The sequence below is a fragment of the Schistocerca gregaria genome, chromosome 5 (assembly GCF_023897955.1).
Source record: "Schistocerca gregaria isolate iqSchGreg1 chromosome 5, iqSchGreg1.2, whole genome shotgun sequence".
Lineage (NCBI taxonomy): Eukaryota > Metazoa > Arthropoda > Insecta > Orthoptera > Acrididae > Schistocerca > Schistocerca gregaria.
Window position 1 is genome coordinate 7,713,321 of NC_064924.1, and position 20,935 is coordinate 7,734,255.

The window sequence follows — 20,935 nt, forward strand, 5'->3', positions numbered from 1 at the left end:
CTGCTGCTAAAATTGCTGCTACAGGTACAGCACGATGAGCCAGAGCCATACACCCAACACGATGGTCTTCCCTCCCGATAGTGCCTCGTGGCAGTCCGGAGCCAGATCTTCCTACCGTACCTTTTCGTGACCACCCTTGCCAACAATTACGTGCAGTGGCTACATTCCTTCAACGTCTTTCTGCAACGTCAGAGGAGCTACATCCAACTTCTCGTACCATATTGGATGACCTCATTCAAACTCAGTGAGGTGTTGATAACGGCGTCTTCGTCGCCTTAAAGACATTCTTGTCTGACATCAGCTCACCACGTCAAATAGAAAAGGATGACTAATGCTCGCGACCGCCAGTAGCGCTACACTTATCCTTCTTTTTCTTCTTCCTTCGCTACTGCCTTTATCCCGCATTGTGCGACGGGTCGGCAGAATTAAGTACGAATTTGGCATGGTTAATTTGAAGGGGTGGCCGGATGCCCTTCCTGCCGCCACCACATACCACCCAGGACGGAATTAGTGTACCCCAGCTGTCTGCGTCCAGTGTAAACCATGAAATAGTGTGAACGTGTTTCAAATGTCTGCGAGTCGTGTAACTGAGGCGGGACGTGGAGACCAGCCTGGTATTCACCTAGTTGGATATGGAAAACCGCCTAAAATCCACATCCCGGCTGGCCGGCATACCGGCAGTCGAGTCGTCGTTAATCCGCCGGGCGGATTCTATCCGGGGCCGGCGCGCCCACCCGAGTCCAGGAAGCAGCGGGTTAGCGCTCTCGGCTACCCTGGCGGGTTAGCACTACGCTTATGCTATTGGCGCAAAATCTGAACAGAATCATCTGACAGATATAGAAACACACCAAACAACATCCACTTTTGTCGGAAAACTCCTCCTTGGTGCTGCTGTTCTTCTTCCGTTGTTGTAGTGAGGAGGACCTACCTGTGGAATCATAAACCCCCACTCATTTTTAAGTTTACTACCAATAGATACACGAACAAGAAATAATAACAGCATATATTTTATCATGAAAAATACAGTGAACACAAAAATTGACAATTATTAACACGGAATAGTTCTAATCTAGCACCTAAATGACAAGAAAAAGACCAAATAATTTAGATAAAGGGCAAAACTTGAACCTTAAAAATGTGTTATGGCAAAACAAATCCACAGTTGATGCGCAATGACCGTGTGATTTCGACAGAAAAATGAAAAACTACAACGTGGATGTAAGGTCAATGATAGTCATGAATGAGCATTCAGTCACTCAGGAAATTCCTAGTAAGGCGCCTGCAAACGCCCGGTCTCATATCCCGCTCGCCTACACTGCAATTTCTCACAATATTCTGTATACGATAGCGTGGAAAGTTGCGAGCCGGTAATCCGCTACAGTCTGCAACGCATCAGATGCCAAATGGGGGAACATCGCTCTTCACAGTCTCCAAACCAAGTGGTCTCTTCAGAATCCGCTCCTTAAGTATTCTCTACCGTAACACACTTGTCTCCCCTCTCTGCCAGTCCATCCAAATCCTGAGCGGCAATGCAAAAGGCTCCGCTAAATATTTATCAACGAAACGAAACGCTATTCGTCCCCGAGACTCAGAGGACCATAGACACGGGTTCACAGGTAGATGCCGTGTTTCTTGACTTCCGCAAGGCGTTCGATACAGTTCCCCACAGTCGTTTAATGAACAAAGTAAGAGCATATGGACTATCAGACCAATTGACTGATTGGATTGAAGAGTTCCTAGATAACAGAACCCAGCATGTCATTCTCAATGGAGAGAAGTCTTCCGAAGTAAGAGCGATTTCAGGTGTGCCGCAGTGGAGTGTCGTAGGACCGTTGCTAGTCACAATATACATAAATGACCTTGTGGATGATATCGGAAGTTCACTGAGGCTTTTTGCGGATGATGCTGTGGTGTATCGAGAGGTTGTAACATTGGAAAATTGTACTGAAATGCAGGAGGATTTGCAGCGAATTGACGCATGGTGCAGGGAATGGCAATTGAATCTCAATGTACACATGTGTAATGTGCTGCGAATACATAGAAAGATAGATCCCTTATCATTTAGCTACAATATAGCAGGTCAGCAACTGGAAGCAGTTACTTCAATAAATTATCTGGGAGTACGCATTAGGAGTGATTTAAAATGGAATGATCATATAAAGTTGATCGTTGCTAAAGCAGATGCCAGACAGATTCATTGGAAGAAACCTAAGGAAATGGTTCAAATGGCTCTGAGCACTATGGGACTTAACATCTGTGGTCTTCAATCCCCTAGAACTTAGAACTACTTAAAACTAACTAACCTAAGGACATCACACACATCCATGCCCGAGGCAGGATTCGAACCTGCGACCGTAGCAGTCGCGCGGTTCCGGACTGAAAGCCGCTAGACCACCGCGGCCGGCCCTAAGGAAATGCAATCCGAAAACCAAGGAAGTAGGTTACAGTATGCTTGTTCGCCCACTGCTTGAATACTGCTCAGCAGTGTGGGATCCGTACCAGATAGGGTTGATAGAAGAGATAGAGAAGTTCCAACGGAGAGCAGCGCTCTTCATTACAGGATCATTTAGTAATCGCGAAAGCGTTACGGAGATGATAGATAAACTCCAGTGGAAGACTGTGCAGGAGAGATGCTCAGTAGCTCAGTATTGGCTTTTGTTGAAGTTTCGAGAACATACCTTCACCGAGGAGTCAAGCAGGATATTGCTCCCTCCTACGTATATCTCGCGAAGAGACCATGAGAGATTAGAGCCACACAGAGGCATACCGACAATCTTTCTTTCCACGAGCAATACGAGACTAGAATAGAAGGGACAACCGATAGAGGTACTCAACGTACCCTCCGCCACACACCATCAGGTGGCTTGCGGAGTATGGATGTAGATGTAGAGATGTAGAAACTGCAGCCAGCACACTAGTGTCCAAGTCCAAATTTCTTCAAACTGGCACCTTCCCCTCCTCGGCTATTTTTATAATAATAACCAGTAAGGAGTAGTCGACCAACTGCCTAGACAAGAGAGTGCTCATAACACTAAGGTAGCACAAAGAAGTCGCCCCGTCGCTTTACAAACTGAGAAATGTTTTCCTGAATACAAGGCAGCTGCGTCGCTTCTCACTGAACGCAGAGATGAGTGTCTGAGGCTGGGTTTCATCTCCACAGCATTTCAGGAAGGCGACCCATCAGCGAAAAACAAAGCTCTTTTGAAATGTGTTTTGACCTGATGCTACAGCTTGTAAAAACCAAGATCCTACACTAGCGCAGGTGGTCGTAACGGCAGGGAACGGTCTGCGAAAGACTACCGGAGAGGGTCTCCTTGGCGCCAGGGCCAAACAACGCTTCGGCTGTGGTACTGTCCCTGCCACGAGCGGACACTTCACCTTATCTCCATCGACTCCTCCTGAAAGGCGAGCCCAAACACCCAGTGGGGCTGACCAGACAGCAAGTCACTGTCCTGGCCCCCTCTGCTTATCCTGAGTCACCGTAGCTCCAGTAAACTACAGGAAACTAGCTTAGCGCCCCCTGCTTCACTCCCGTTGACTGTATGGTCTGCACAGAATTGTTTTCCTTGAATCGAATTCTTACGTTGTTCACAAACTGCAACATTTTGTAAACTTTGTACACTAATTAAGGTCATACAAGCAAGATCTTTTCCGAATTTACTTCTGACCAAAGGGCAGTTCCGACAGTTGGAGTCGGAGATCTTTGTTAATCCTTCCTTTTGAGTTCTTTTGGTGATGTTTCCATAGAAACTTTCATTCTCTGTCACATACTTATTTAGAAGTCAAATACAAATATTGATACAATTAGCTTTGAAGCTTAAGTAATTCTTTAACAAATTTTCTTTAAATTCTCCAATTCTTTCACTCCCATAGGGGTTAAATTACCAAAATTTCTGAAACATGGATTTCTGACCGAGAGATCAAATAATGGTTCTAGCTTCAAAACTGCCTTAGTAGAGAAACTTTTCAAAGAACCTTTCGTCCCCTACTTCAGGACCTTACGGCTGGAAAATCGATACACCCCTTCTTACAAGACACCTACGGTGTAAGTTCAACACCCTCTGCGGATTTCAATTTTTTCTGGGCGATGATGAGGGAGTGAATGAGTCAGTCAGTCAGCCATTGTATGTATGAGTTGGTACCCAAAAAAAGAACGGAATTAGTTTTTAAAAGCTATATATTTTCAAATTGTTCAAATGCAAATCCCTCAAAAATACTCTCCATTACAACTAATACATTTGTCCTACCGATGCTTCGATTGTTGGAACCATTTTTTGCAGGCAGATTTACAAATGGTTGACAGCTACTCACTCGTTATTTTTGACATCTTCAATGTTGTAAAATCGGTATTCATTGGTGCCCCTTTCCAGGCGTGTAAATAAGAAAAAGTCGCGCGGTGCCAGGTCAAGCGAGTAAGATGGGTGGGGCAGCGTAACCATACCATTTTTAGCGAAAAACTGTCTCATAGAGATGGGTGTGTGTGCAGGGGCGTTGTCGTGGTAGAAGTTATCTTCTGTTAAAATTCGCTGAACCGAGCTCCAAGATCTCCGTCAGTTGATTGTCTGTCGACCGTCTGTGAGCACAACCTCTCTTTTTTTTCTGTATTCTCGTCGATTCGGGCAGTTGATGGACGTCCAGAACGACGTTTGTCATCAATCGACATGTCGCCTTTTTTAAATCGACCAAATCACTCTTACAGAGTTTTTGCCATAGCGTCATACTGGTAAAATGTTTTCAACATTAAGACAGTTTCAGCAGCATTTTTTCCGAGTAGAAAAAGCAGTCATTGTAGATGGACAGAACAATCCAGGTCGACAAATCAGGCGGCACTGGACTGGCAATGATTTGGGCTGTACACACCTAGCGGCAGAAATGCGAACGAGACAAACTCCGGCCACAGCAGTTTTCTTCCGGTTTTTTCTGGGTATCCCCTCGTAGCGATAACATATGCAAAACGGCCACAAGAAAAGAGGAGGAATTAATATAATCAGCTTTCTCTTGGCAGTTATTAAAGGTACTTATACCAAGCGTTAAATATTTGTTAGACTGACAGGGATAGAACTCAGATGGTGACGAATTTAAACATGAGACGTACCAGTTAAGCAATGGACTGACGTGTATAAGGAGGTTACTACTGTTTTTAGTAATAGAGTTGTTACCGTTCTTGCACGATGTAGACGATGTCTCCTGAACCGATCTCGGGTCTGTAAATTTGCCAAAGTCGTCATCGGAAAGGTCAATTAGATTACAAAATTACTCACTCGGTGTAGATCACAATGTATATACTGTTTGGGTATTGTGTGTTGTTAGCTCCAAATGGTTCAAATGGCTCTGAGCACTATAGGACTTAACACCTGAGGTCATCAGTCCCCTAGAACGTAGAACTATTTAAACCTAACTAACCTAAGGACATCACACACATACATGCCCGAGGCAGGATTCGAACCTCCGACCGTAGCGGGGTTTCAGACTGAAGTGTCTAGAACCGCTCAGCTACAACGGCCGGCTGTCAGCTCCGGTCAGCACGATGTTACATTTCAGAAGTGCAGCTATCAGATAGTCAGATGTACTCTTGAGAGCCACGTGACGTGGCAGGTGGCGGAGCATTACCCAGTAGTAAAGGGCAGGGTTGCATGTGACGTAACAGCCGACAGCGTCATTCTGTCGCGGCTGTCTGTAGCGTGTACTTTGATGTATGTGGAAAACATGTGTAGTTGATTCTCATCTGCATTTTGGTATGGTGGAGTTACATAGCCAATTTGGAAAGGGAAACACTGCGAGTTTCACGTTAACGTTCGAGCTACAGTGATAGCTTTTAGAGGGTATAAATTTGTCTATTTGGTGTTATAAACAGAAATACTGGCCCACTGTGGCGCATACCACATCACTGCCAGTTAGTGTGTGTGTGTGTGTGTGTGTGTGTGTGTGTGTGTGTGTTGGGGCTTATGGGCGCTCAACATCGAGGTCATCAGCGCTCTGACACACATTAGAATAAACGAATGTGGACAGACTGAAGAAAACTGAAAAACACACTCAAAGAAAGCAGGAAAAGAAGGAAAATTCTACATAAGAAAGTAAAACCGAAGGAAAGGGAAAACGTAGCAATAAGAATGCCACACAAAATTGTCATTGGCTGACCACTTACATAAAATATGGGCGAGCTTGTCACACAGTGAGCAAATTAAAATCCTCTCCCTAAAATCTTTGTAAAAACATTTGACATGGCACAGAACTTTAAAACTTTAACCACATTCGTCCGAGTGTTGCCTAAAAGAGATGGCAGATCCGCCGACAAGTCAGCCGCGGCCCGCTGGTCAGAAAATAAAACACAATCCAATAAAACGTGGCGCACAGTGACCTGGACGCCGCAAGCACCACAAATTGGAGGGTCCTCCCGCCGAAGCAGGAAGCCATGCGTCATAGGGCTGTGGCCTATTCGAAGCCGAGTGAGGAGAACCTCGTCCCGTCGATGGGGCTGAAAGGAAGTACACCACACACGCGTTGTGGGCTTGACTATACGGAGCTTGTTGTCAGTCACTTCCAGCCACTCATCCTCCCACCGACGCATGACCCGTGAGCTCAACAGCGAGGTGAGTGCGTGCAGGGGGATAACACACTGAGATACTTGTGGGGCGAGAAACGCCTCCTTGGCTGCGAGATCTGCCCTTTCATTCCCAGCAATGTCGACATGCCCCGGAACCCAGCAGAAAGTTACAACCTTCCCCAGTCGCTGTAGTCGGAGGAGGGCATCCTGGATGGTCTGGACGATTTTATCTGTCGGATACAAACGGTGCAATGAGTGAAGGGCACTGAGTGAATCGGAACAAACAAGAAATTTAGGAGAGCAAGAATGTCTCATCTGCTCCAGAGCCCGCAAGACAGCAGACAAATCTGCATCAAAGACAGTAAAAGTCTGAGGCAGTCGGACCTTGAGGACACGATCCGGAAAAACAACTGAGCAACCAACGGAATCCCCTTGTTTCGACCCATCCGTAAAAACAGCTACATAGTCGTGGCGCTCAGATAAAATAGCAGAAAATGCTGCATTAAAAACGGTGGCAGCAGAGAAGGCACTGACTGGATCGTGTGCGTGGGACATAGAGTGTGCGCTGGCAACACTGCAAAGTATTCTTTTCCGTAGACCGCAGAGTACACCTGCCTTCTTTCATGCACATTTCTACAGTACTAGCTTTGTACAACAGGGTGTTTCTATCGAGGCCAAAACCGGAGCAGATGTGGAAGAGGTATTAACATAATTATAAACGCTGAATTTCAGTATTATTCTGTAAATTGTCAGTTTATTTATACAGCAAAATCAATTGGGATAGATCAAAAGGCAAAGATCGTCAAGGAAACACAGAGGCAATATCAATAGTGCAATGTATAGGAGAAGTGAACAAAGAATTTAGAATACAGAGGAGTGCGTAAAGGCAATACGTTTTACCGTTTGGGGTCAACTGTGCCCTTGACAAAAATTGTAAGAGAAAACAGCAGGTGCACCAACTCACAGAAAAGCACCTAAACGCATAGATGTAGAATTGGATTGTCTAGCCTTTACAGATAACAAAGCACTTATGCCCAAAAGCAATTCGAAGTATTGCAGGAACAAGCAGAGAAATTTAGCCCACTAATTGCATTCGAGAAGAATGAAATTGATAACTTGCTAAATGAGCTAAAAATTGGCATAACAACGTGTTCCGTGTTACAGAATTTAAATACTCAAGTATATTGATTATTGTAAGTTACAACGAAGACCTCACAAACCACAAACTACGTTTCCGTTAGCAAAAATTACATTCAAACTCAAAATGCCTTTTCCGAAACTGCAGAAATTCCTCGCAACAGTTAACAAACAACTAGCATTAAAGGAACGTATGGGCCTGCATGAAACATTAAAAGCGCAATTATAAGTAAAGGAGCCTAAAATTGTTGTAAGAGTCTTCGGATCAAGAACTAAAAATCCATTGCAGAAATCTACAGGCAAATTCTTCTAATCACGTTCATAACGCGTGTGCGGATAATCTAAATAATGGGACTCACAGTAAGAATCGACCGAAACAGACTAACACATCATTTTTCCACATTTTTGAAAAATGTATAGGACCGAAAGAAGGAACGAACAACAGACGTGTGTGGAGTAACGGGAACAGTTAGCCTCGTGCATGAAAAAATTTCGGACTAAAGGAGAGGGGGCAACCAGCGTTTCCGCGTAGTCCATTCAGTGGCCCATTCACGAGAATGGTAGCAGTTATGTCAATGAAACCCACGGGTCCAGACGCCGGCCTTGACCCGGTGAGAGATGTGGCGTGTGACGTCATTCGTACGCCGACCGTGACGAAACAGAAAACTGGCTATATTTACACTGAGTTGACAAAACTCATGGGCTAGCGGTATGCACACATACATATGAAGGCAAGTACAGAGTACACAAGGTATGAAGAGGCAGTGCGTTGGTGGAGCTATACGTCTTCTCACCGCATCCCTGAGATGCTTTACAAGTGACAAATTGTGGGACTGGACGGACTAGTCAGGAATTCGCGCATACGTCAAGACGTTTGTTGTATGAACTGCAGTGTTGGTTCTCCGTGGCATATGCCATTTGGTACCCCAGTCAGTAAGAGTCTGAGAAAGGTTTCCCATTCCTGCCAGATACTGGCGAGCAATTAGCCTCCCTTCCACAGTTACCAAGTCAGGTGAGTTTCTATTTACAATTTTTCCCCATATCAGAAATTTGAGAGATACAGATATAGAGAACCGCTGTTTGTTTGGACCTCCACAGTATTGCCTACGACCGCAGACATCGATCTGATCGACACAAACAGAAGTGCTATCGTCGCTGACTACCATAGATTACCACTCAATGTCCCAGTTGATTCGGGATCTACGCCACACGAGTATCTGAGGACTAGTGTCAGCAGTAAACAATGCATGGCAATTCGAGATAACAACCAACCTTAGACTAATCTGTTCCCTACGATTCTTGATCGCACTCTGCGTGTAACCTCTGCCCAGATTCCAGCTGTTGCCGTCTACCGATTTGATAGTCACTCAAACAATCCTAAAATATTCTCGGTGTTTATTCCTTCTTAAAGGACCTATGTCGATTCTCCTTGCCACGTGGTTGTCCTGAGTCTATCGCGTCACCACTTACTCTGCAGTCATTCAGACACAGCTAACGGTCTACACTATCTGACGAGCTATAGTGCTAGCGTATGCCTCCTGCTAGTAATCAGACATTGCTGAAAGTCCGAAGTCCAGCGATGAGTTCCATGAACAGATCTTGAGAATGATGTTTTTTGAATCGCCAGCTGAAAACTTCCGGTGCCATTAGACTCACCAGCTAGCCATCATGTACTCATGTCACCCTTCATATGGAGGAATGTCGTTTTTTTTGTACTGATAACGCTGAAAGTAAGCTCACGTCAGAATTAAATTTTAATAACATAACCCAAGGACATGGAAATATTACAGGATCAGTGTTTTAACATTCGGTCAAGTTGTTACTGGTGTAGCACTACCCATTTCCGTCAATGCACCGGGTGGTTATAATTAATTGATGGCGTTCAGAACGCTGCAGCACAGACTGCATACATCGCAGGGTGCTGAAACACCATAGGTATGTCCATTTATGGATGCACTCGCGGATTAATGAACAAATCTACCATGTTATATTTTCCCTGAGATATTTAAGTCTCTTCTTTATGTGCGATAATCATTGAAGAAGAAGAAATTGATTAAAATTTGTGCCACGGCTGGAACTCGAACCCGGGTCTTCTTGCTTGCTAGGCAAAAATGCTAGGCAAAAATGCTACATTTTATGCTATCACCATCTTGGGTCTTATTTCCTTTCATCGACATTCTACATTTTTCGGCGTTTGGAACGGCGACTAGTGACAGCTGAGACGCCCGCTAAACCCGATGGGCAGAACAGGTAGTAGGGTTGTGGAAAGGGGCAAGGGTTGAGGTCACTTTCTGCTTCTAATTGTCATTTACTGTAATTTAAAAACCTTTACAACCAAAGCGGCACTTAGCCGAAGCTTTACCGAATGCAACTCTTTCACGGCTGAAGGCCTCCAAGAAGAAATCTTAACAAGATAAAAATCGAATTAAGATCGCAATAAAATAATTTTAAAAAACTTACTCAAAGCGCAATACAAATGGCTGAAGGCCACAATTAAATTCCAAAATTTTAGAATATATTACCATAGACTTTTAAAGTCAGAAGGCGAGCATGTTTAAGAATAACAAATCTTAAAAATCAACAAGATAAAAATCCAATTAAGATAGAAATAAAATAATTTAATGAATCAACATATGCAACGAGCAATGCCAATGGCTGAAGGCCACAATTAAAATTCAAAATTTTAAAATATATCACCATAATCTTTAAAGGCAGAAGGCCGCAGTGTTTAAGCTTGAAAGATAAATTTAAAAATCAATTTGCAAAATTTTAAGAAACAAAACAAATAACCATAATACTAACATTTAAAATCGCTGATAACAGATAATTAAACACCGGTGGCACTCAGAAGGCCTAAAAGGAGATCGGTCTGCCCTCTTTCACTTAGGTGAGACAGGTGGTGAGCACAACTATACTTGATTTGTCGGAACCCAACCAGGGGACAGCCACGGACCGACCGACTTTTAGTCCCAGAGTATAACTTATCCCTTGTTTCACCTCTGGAAATGTATCAGGCTGCACTGTATATGTTTTGAAATCTGTGTTAAACTGTAAGTCACGCTATAACCAGAAAGATATGTCAATTGTAAGATCACAGCAAAATGAAGTGAAGCTCTTCCAACGCGACCATGTCTAGGAAAGCATTTTCGTGTTATAAACGAATCCTAAGGTGCATGGATGGCTTATCTTTTGCCTTGTGAATTCAAATTATGGAACCGATTACCTTCAGTATACTCACACAGGATGACTCAATTTTTTGTTTCTCAAGGGCTGTTAAGAAAGAGTTTTGTTGAAGCTGAGGCAAAGCTTTTTTCAAAATAAATGAATCACAGGCGAAATTGTAATTCACATTATTTGCTCTGTCCTGTAATTTGTTTTATCACTTGTAGGTGACCCTTCATAGACAGACATGTCAGGAACTGCTGAGACCAAGTATCAGCACTTAGCATAAACACTGTTACTACTGTAACAAATTTTCCTCCCATCGTCTTAGATGATAAATGCACTGTTACCTATGGTGGTGCCCTTCCAGGTACGCCGGTCCAGGATCACAGCAGATCAGCGACTCTTTTACGATTGGCTTCCAGCATTACATGGTAACCTATCGGCGCTACATATACATCTATATAGACGGCCGCGGATCCAACTGCAAGGGCGACCATATGCTCTTCTCCGTCAACCGCCATCTCGGCGACCTAGAAATCCAGGACCAGATCAACGTCACCAGGTGAGACCCTACTGCCGTGCAAACTAGGGAACGAGGACTAGATGAGCGTCATAAGGTGAATATCACTGCTGTGCAACCTGGATGTCCAGGACCAGATCAGTGTCATCAGACCTTGCACCTGGCAACCTAGGTATCCAGGACTAGATCACTGTTACCAGGTGAGGCAACAGTATCTGCAGGCCAGGTATCCGAACCAGGTGAGGCCTAACTATTTCATGATTTCAGGATTCACGACCAGGTGAGGATCATCAGGTGAGCTTTCACTGCTCTGCGGCCTAGAGATCCAGCACCGCATCAGCTTCACCATATGGATCACATTGCTCCACAGCCTGGGGTCCAGACTAGATGAGTATTATAAGGCAATGTCCCACTGCTGTGCAACTTAGTGATCCAGAACCGAATGAACATCATCGGACAAGGCTTCGCTGCCTGCAGTGGCATGTAGGACAAGATCAACGTTACCAGGTAAGTACCTAATGCCCTGTAACGTAAAAATCCTGGCCGAGCGTTACAAGAGGTGGCCCCACCGCCAGCAGCCTAGGGATCCAGGGCCAGCTCAATGTCATCAGGTGAGATCCCTCTGAACATGACTACTACCCGTACTGCTCTCTCTCAGCCTCACAGTTGTACAAATTTCTTGCCTCATTTTTCCTCAGTTTAGTTTTCTAGTAAAAAAGAGATTGTCGTCGGTGATTCAGAGATGGATGTAGAGTTTTTGTAAGCAGCATTTTTAGGAACCGTGAAGCATGATCTTGGTATGTGTAACGCCCATTTCTACCATCTTCTGGGAACAGCACCTTCTGTGATGATACGAGCCGCCATTACTTTTCGTTCACATAATTTCGACAGCAGGTGTTTAATTTCTATCATGTTAACGCTGGTGGGTGTGTTGTACCTTCGAGGTCTCTGTGCCATTATATTTCGAAAAGATAACTCCAGACTGCATGTTGCCCAACCTGTCCTGTCCTGATCTGTGTTGCTACAGAGGGTGGAAGACTTCTGCCCCAGTTAGCATGGTCTTCATATCTCTCACCATTGGGAAACATTTGGCCATAGGTTAGCAGATTCTAGGAGACCTGTACACCACTACTCGCTGCCCTTTCCATCTGGCATAGCTCAAGTATCATAGAATAGAGTACCCACATCTTTCAACCAAAATACTAAACTTTGCTCCTTGATAACGTCGCAGAACGTTGAACTGCACTTCTGACAAGCCATGGTCCTGGCGCTATCGTATTGGGACAGGTGCAGATAAACGTTTCTCCTCCTTACAAGAAGTTTCACTCAGTCGTCTCACAAACAAGCAACATTTAAGTGCGAATTCTGAATGAACAACTCGCTATGTAACCTTTCCTTCTTTGCGAAATTATATGGCGTTACTACAACCTAGTTCGTGCAGATGCTCTGAAGTGGTAATTACTTGCATATCCAGGCATGCCAATTAGAAGTCTGTCTTACGTATCCTTCATGTTGTTGCAGTGTTAATCACCGTAGTGTAATTCTGTTTACACTTAATTATGTCAAAATAGTCGCAACACTACCTCCTCTTTTCGTACCCATGTACATTCGTGTGTGTGGAGAGAAGCTCTGATTCCAAGTGTGCTCTCATCCGCAGGCAACTGAAGCAGAAGTACCCATACATTGACGGATCACGCACAGCTATCTGGGGCTGGAGCTACGGCGGCTACGCCACTGCCATGACGCTGGCGAAGGATAACGACAGTGTCTTCAGGTGCGGCGTCTCCGTAGCCCCGGTCAGCAGCTGGATATACTATGGTGAGTCCGGAACTGGTGCAACAGTTTCTCTCAAGGGGGAACAAACATTAAGAATGTTTATATGACAATTAATACTAGCTTAGAGCAATAAAAAAGCTGTCCTTCCCACAGCAAGATTCGGGCGAGAAAAAAGAAAGCGAGCTTCAGTGTCATCCTTAAATTAATTTGCAATGAAGAGAAATAGAGTGATACCAGTACCAAACTTCAGCCTTCACTAGCATGGTTATCTACAAACCCTCTACGCTGAAAACAGCTGTAAAACAAACCAACACACACACACACACACACACACACACACACACACACACACACACACACACACAGACAGAGAGAGAGAGAGAGAGAGAGAGAGAGAGAGAAACGCTTTACGGTGAATCTCTGCATGGCACGAAACGTGTGACAAGCGGCATTTGCTTGGGTGGACTCCAACCACGCAATGCAAACACGAACTTGCAAATACCTGCTGAAACACCGGAGAAAATATGCTCGGCGAGTCGTCTTGGATACCCGTGCTTCCATTTTTGAAATGCTGGCGCTCACCCTTATGTTGAAGTCTAAAGTGAACTTCAGCACCCGGCCGGAGTGGCCGTGCGGTTCTAGGCACTACAGTCTGGAGCCGCGAGACCTCTACGGTCGTAGGTTCGAATTATGCCCCGGGCATGGATGTGTATGATGTCCCTAGGCTAGTTAGGTTTAAGTAGTTCTAAGTTCTAGGGGACTGATGACCTCAGCAGTTGAGTCCCATAGTGCTCAGAGCCATTTTTGAATTTCAGCAACACGCAGCACATTTTCTCTCTTTAACAAGGAATCCTCAGACACGCACTTACTTTACTTTACTTTACTTACTTTCCGTGGCCAGGTGAGAACTCCTGAACTTTGTTCCTCCACTATTCTGTAACCTTAATGGCCTCGGCATTGCACAAAAACAGGTCTTCTTCTGTGCAAACTAATTTATCCGTGGGCAGCAAATGTTCAATCGTCTGTGGTTCACAACATTCACGACGGTCGTCTTCAGAGTAGAAGCCACTTAACCATGTTTAGATTGCATTTTGTTCTTAAACTATCAGTAGCCTGCATGCGCTATACTGTATTTTCTGTCCTTGCGTTGTTTCCTCTTCGAGGTGCAGGTTTGTACACTCACATTCAGAAAAAAGAACACCTTTGATACGTGGTACTTACTGGTATTAAGGAAAACATGGAAGGGAGGACATACCAATATAAGTTTTTCACACAACCTGTTTATTTAAAAATATATAACCATAATATTTTCTTTAACAAAATGAACAAGTTTGCAAAATTCTTTTTACCTTTACCCTTAAGTTGAATTATCTTCTGCAAAACAAATCTGAAGTGCTGTATTGCAACACAGCAAACAATATGACTATGGTTACAAGACGGCCGTACCTTCAGCCCACCCGTTATTGGGTGAAACAGCAGTGTTTACTACCGTGCTGGACACAGCCTGTCCTATTAAATGCCCTTCTGCAACACATGAAAACTATGTAAGCACCATTGACGACTAGAGTGATTCAGTTACTCAAAAAAGATGATGTATCTTTTAATTTGAAAGCTGTACGTCGAAAGGTTCGGGGTTGAGATGCGCACCTGTGCTTAAAGGTTAAAAAGATTAGGAAATAATGTGACAATGATAAAACTTACTTCAAGGCAACGAACCTCTTAATTTCAATTGGCAACCAAGGTGCGACTGGATCCCAACCCGTTCCTTCTGACAATTTTATTTTGACTAAAGCCCTGGTGATAGTTGGCTGTTAATATTATCAAAGTTAAACTGATTGTCAGTCATTAAGATCGCTCTGAAGGAAGTTCTTAAAACATTACTTGTGAACACTTCACAAGAGAACTCACTCGGCGGAACTACAAGATCCAGCTAAAATACACCAATAATGATCAGGTCTTTCAAACACAGCAACGAAAAACTTAGTACAAAAAGTGGTTCAGATTATAACTAATGACTGGGAAATGCAGTTACAATCCAAGTATTGAACCGATTACCGAGCAGTCTAAGGCGCTGCAGTCATGGACTGTGCGGCTGGTCCCAGCAGAGGTTCGAGTCCTCCCTCGGGCATGGGTGTGTGTGTTTGTCCTTAGGATAATTTAGGTTAAGTAATGTGTAAGCTTAGGGACTGATGACCTTAGTAGTTAAGTCCCATAAGATTTCACATTCGAACATTTCTTTTGAACCGGTTAACATCTAAATCTAACCACAAGGTCTTTTGTTTGACGGCAACCTGTGCCTTAGTACATCTGGCCCGGGTATAGTTACGATCAGCAGCTCATTCATTAGAACATTAACCTTCGGGTACAAAACAGAAAGGAAAGGGAATATAATGGCGGGACAAATTTGCAAACAACAACTAGTGTCTTACTACAATGCTACGACCTATATTTACTACCAAAGAGCCGACCGAGTAAAACTCTGAGGGTCGGGTACAAACCAGAAAATAGTGAGGGCAGGTAGACAATGACACAAATCACCACGAGGAGTACAGAATGTTACTCCCCTTTATCAGCAAGCAGTTCCATGGATACGCGGTCCGTCGTATCGTTATTGAGTGGTGCCGATAAAAACCAGGCAGAAGAGGGCATCCAGGCCACGAGCGGTCGCCCGACACGAATGTTGCCAACCAACAGACGGGGTGTCGTCCAGCTGGTTGTAGTCGACGCTGACCCCAGTTAACGGTATCTTCGTTTATCGGAGGCCCTCCTTGCGCAGCTCGTGGCTTCGGCCGCTGGGACCTCGTGACCACTTCTTGTCGCGACGCTACAGCTAGCCCCAACACTTCGTACCTCCCTCTCGGGCCAGCGAAAAGCAAAGACCGTCTAAGGACACAGTCCACAGATATTAACTCTTCCTCACAATGGGGCCGCAAGAGGTATAGTCGATAAGACACCTGCTAACACAATGTCGCCAAGGCTCAACCTTGAAAGACTAGAGAGAGGGCGTTTGTATTGACAGGACATGTACATTAGCATGATCTACAGAAATGATTAGCATTTCAGCCACCTCGGCTTAGCATAGCTTCTGTTGCCTAGTAGGTAGAGGGTCTGTAATGGGCCCTGATAATTTGTTCCGTGCGTGATGGCATCGACGCGTATAAGCCGCGAATGGCGTCCTGCGGTATATCCATCTATGCTACGTTCACCTACTTCCAAAGTACATATGTGGTGGTTGACATTGGGTCACAGTACTGCACCCGTAGTTTCAAAATATCACACACATTTTCAACTGGTAACAAGTCTGTTGATTTGGCGGGCCAGGGCAAAAGGCTGACATCCTGTGACACAAAGAAGGCACGTGTTCGTGGAGCGACATGGAGTCGTGCACTGTCATGTTGAAAAATGGCAACTAGGGTGATTCCATTCACTTTGACATGTTTTTCCTTTTCTATGGAAAAACATTGAATGTGGTGGCGATACAGGCCTGTACCTTGGTCTTACCCTTTCCTAATTTTGACTGTAGGATCATTACGGCAACTTTCCTCATTATGAGGATCAAAGTATCTATCGCTAAGGGCGCACACATTTCAAAATTTCAGTGGCATTAGCAACTCTGTTACATGGGTTACACGTGATATATCTCCGACTTCCTTGTACACAATTTTCATTCAGCATTTGAGTGTGCGCCAATTTGAAACTTTATGGCATATTAAAGCTGTGTGTGTCGGACTGGGAATCAAACCACAGATCTTAGGTTTTCGCACACAAATGCTCTACTGACTGAGCTATCCAGGCAAGATTCACAAACCGCGGAAACAGCTCTACTTCCACCTGTATCTCATCTCCTACTTCCCAAACTTCACAGTATTTCTTCTGCGTACCTTGCGGGAGCATCACTCCTAGCACAAAAGATCTTTCACAGAAACGTCTCAGCCACAGCTTAAACCTAGGAGAATTGTTTTCAGACAGGACTTTCTCTGTGCAGCGGAGAAAGGCACCAGCGGAAGTAAAGCTCTGAATAGTGAGTCGTACCAGTACAGCTCAGCCGGAAGAGCATACGAGGTATGTGAGAAAATAGAACAATCTTTTGTCTACCAAAGTTTTTTTTTTATTTTCAAACAACAATATTGTCGCCATCAAAGTAGATCCCTTTAGCAGGTATACACCGGCAGTGTTGTTGTTCACAGCGTTGGCAGCAGCGCTGAAAGGGTTTAATTGGTAGGGCCTTCAACATGTCGGTCATCTTGTTTTGAACGTTCTCGAGAGTCCAAAAATGACGTCCTTTTAAGACATTTTTCAGAAATGTTACAAGGAATCAGATGAGGTGAACAGTGGGGCTGTGGAACAACAAGAATGCCTTTTGAGGGGAAAAATTCCGTGATGGAATTGGCCGCCTGACTTGGGGCGTTGCGGTGATGTAGCACCCACTTCTCTCCAAAGTCCTGTCTCACTCGAATCACCCTTCACCCTAGCCTTCCAAGGGCACCTTTTGTCAAACACTTGGTTGACAGTTTGTCCTAACCCAAAAAATTCTTTATGCAGGATTACCTCCTGTCCAAAACGTAAATCAGCGTTGTTTTGGTATCTGATTTCCTCGTTGGAGCTTTTTTATATAACCGAGGAGATGTCAGCGTGCCACTTCTCACTTGTCACTTTGTCTTAGAACGCAGAATTTACCACCTGTGATCACATGACTGAGCCATTCGTGGTCATTGGCAATCCTCTCCATAATATCAACACACTCGATTCTTCCATTGTTCTTCTGCTCATTTGAGATTTTTCGGCATCATTTTGGTACAAACAATTCCCGTGTTGTAAACTTCGGTGATGATGTGATCTTTAGTGAAGCTGCTCAACTGCTCTCCATCACCCTCAGTGTTAAACGTCAATCTGATCTCACAAGAACACGCACACTTTCGACGTTTTCCGTCGGTTTCGAAGTTGGATGTCTCCATGAGCGGGTTACATCTTCAGACGTGTTCTCGGCCTCCCAAAAATGGTCCGTGCCAGCGAAAAGCTTGTGCTCTTGATAAGGCCTGTTTCAATTTCTCAAAGCACACACTCGCGGATCGTCCAAGTTTAACACAAAACTTTACTCTAAATTCCCCTGTTTCATTTACGTAACACGTTAAAAAAAAAAACACAATTTCATTGATGGCGCTATCTAGAATCACGTGATGATAGTACGGAGCTGAAACTCGGACAGAGCACCTAGAAGCAAAGAACACAGCGGTCTAAACAAGTAGAACGACACAGCGTTGTCAGATCGGTCGCTGTTCACCTTTCTTGCACACCTCGTATGCCAGCGAAAGGCAAAGTTTTCCCGGTTCGCCACTAGGTCCGGACATTTCAGTTAAAATTAGGTATTTGTGCAGATGCTTAATAAACGTAAACATGATCCATAGTAGGCTGTAATGAGATGTTTATTCAATCTTGCGACTAGGTAAAAATTTCCACTAAGCGTCATTGATAAGCACATTTGTAACGTCTGTATTTCATGTCAGTTTCACTATTAATTACAAGTAAAAGGTAGCCATATTCTGTCACCGAGCGAGGTAGCGCAGTGGTTAGCACTCTGGACTCGCATTCAGGGGGGACGACGGTTCAAACTCGCGTCCGGCCATCCCGATTTAGGTTTACGGTGATTTCCCTAAATCGCTTCACGCAAATACCGCGAAGGTTTCTTTGGAAGCTCACGGCCGACATTCTTCCCCAGTCCGATGAGAACGATGACCTCGCTGTTTGGTGTCCTCCTCCAAATCAAACAACCAACTATATTCCGTCATTTTACGATAGGATCCACACTACAGTTGAAATGGTGTCATGTAGTGTGGATCTTTGCCTAGGATGACGAATATGACTAAATTTTACTTGTAATTAAGAGTCATTTCAAAATGACGTGAAATATACACTCCTGGAAATTGAAATAAGAACACCGTGAAGTCATTGTCCCAGGAAGGGGAAACTTTATTGATACATTCCTGGGGTCAGATACATCACATGATCACACTGACAGAACCACAGGCACATAGACACAGGCAACAGAGCATGCACAATGTCGGCACTAGTACAATGTATATCCACCTTTCGCACCAATGCAGCCTGCTATTCTCCCATGGAGACGATCGTAGAGATGCTGGATGTAGTCCTGTGGAACGGCTTGCCATGCCATTTCCACCTGGCGCCTCAGTTGGACCAGCGTTCGTGCTGGACGTGCAGACCGCGTGAGACGACGCTTCATCCAGTCCCAAACATGCTCAATGGGGGACAGATCCGGAGATCTTGCTGGCCAGGGTAGTTGACTTACAACTTCTAGAGCACGTTGGGTGGAACGGGATACATGCGGACGTGCATTGTCCTGTTGGAACAGCAAGTTCCCTTGCCGGTCTAGGAATGGTAGAACGATGGGTTAGATGACGGTTTGGATGTACCGTGCACTATTCAGTGTTCCCTCGACGATCACCAGAGGTGTACGGCCAGTGTAGGAAATCGCTCCCCACACCATGATGCCGGGTGTTGGCCCTGTGTGCCTCGGTCGTATGCAGTCCTGATTGTGGCGCTCACCTGCACGGCGCCAAACACGCATACGACCATGATTGGCACCAAGGCAGAAGCGACTCTCATCGCTGAAGACGACACAGCGGAAGACGGCCTAACGGTGTGCGGGACCGTAGCCCAGCTTCATGGAGACAGTTGCGAATGGTCCTCGCCGATACCCCAGGAGCAACAGTGTCCCTAATTTGCTGGGAAGTGGCGGTGCGGTCCCCTACGGCACTGCGTAGGATCCTACGGTCTTGGCGTGCATCCGTGCGTCGCTGCGGTCCGGTCCCAGGTCGACGGGGACGTGCACCTTCCGCCGACCACTGGCGACAACATCGATGTACTGTGGAGACCTCACGCCCCACGTGTTGAGCAATTCGGCGGTACGTCCACCCGGCCTCCCGCATGCCCACTATATGCCCTCGCTCAAAGTCCGTCAACTGTACATATGGTTCACGTCCACGCTGTCGCGGCATGCTACCAGTGTTAAAGACTGCGATGGAGCTCCGTATGCCACGGCAAACTGGCTGACACTGACGGCGGCGGTGCACAAATGCTGCGCAGCTAGCGCCATTCGACGGCCAACACCGCGGTTCCTGGTGTGTCCGCTGTGCCGTGCGTGTGATCATTGCTTGTACAGCCCTCTCGCAGTGTCCGGAGCAAGTATGGTGGGTCTGACACACCGGTGACAATGTGTTCTTTTTTCCATTTCCAGGAGTGCATATGTTACAAATGTGCTTGATAGTGGCGCATAGTCGAAATTAACTAATCGCACGATTAAACAAACATCGTATTACAGCCTAGTACGGATCATGTTTGCATTTATTACACATTTATGTTAGTTCGTTACTAATGTGCAACAAGCAGAATTAGTTCTTTTTGCAGATGATACCAGTATTGTAATCACTCCCAGTATACATACAGAAATGGAAGAAATGGTGAACAAAGTTCTCAAAAGTGTCATTGATTGGTTTTCTGCCGGCCTCTGTGGCCGAACGGTTCTAGGCGCTACCGTCTGGAACTTCGCTACGGCTACAGTTGCAGGTTCGAATCCTGCCTCGGGCATGGATGTGTGTGATGTCTTTAGGTTAGTTAGGTTTAAGTAGCTCTACGGTCTAGGGGACTGGTGACCTCAGAAGTTAAGTCCCATAGTGCTTAGAGCCATTTCAACTGGTTTTCTGCAAATGCTCTCACCATGAATTTCACAAAGACACACAATATACAAATTAAAATTAAAATTAAAATTAAAAGGA

At 45.0% G+C, this 20,935-nt stretch overlaps 1 protein-coding gene across 1 annotated transcript in view; it reads left to right on the forward strand.

Moving 5' to 3' along the window:
- The window catches only part of LOC126272661 (venom dipeptidyl peptidase 4-like), a 317,380-nt gene that overhangs the window by 281,087 nt on the left and 15,358 nt on the right, over positions 1 to 20,935 (forward strand). Inside the window, exons 14-15 of the mRNA XM_049975673.1 lie at positions 11,214 to 11,408; positions 13,024 to 13,184. Coding sequence (XP_049831630.1) covers positions 11,214 to 11,408; positions 13,024 to 13,184 — 356 coding nt within the window. The remainder of the gene's footprint in view (positions 1 to 11,213; positions 11,409 to 13,023; positions 13,185 to 20,935) is intronic.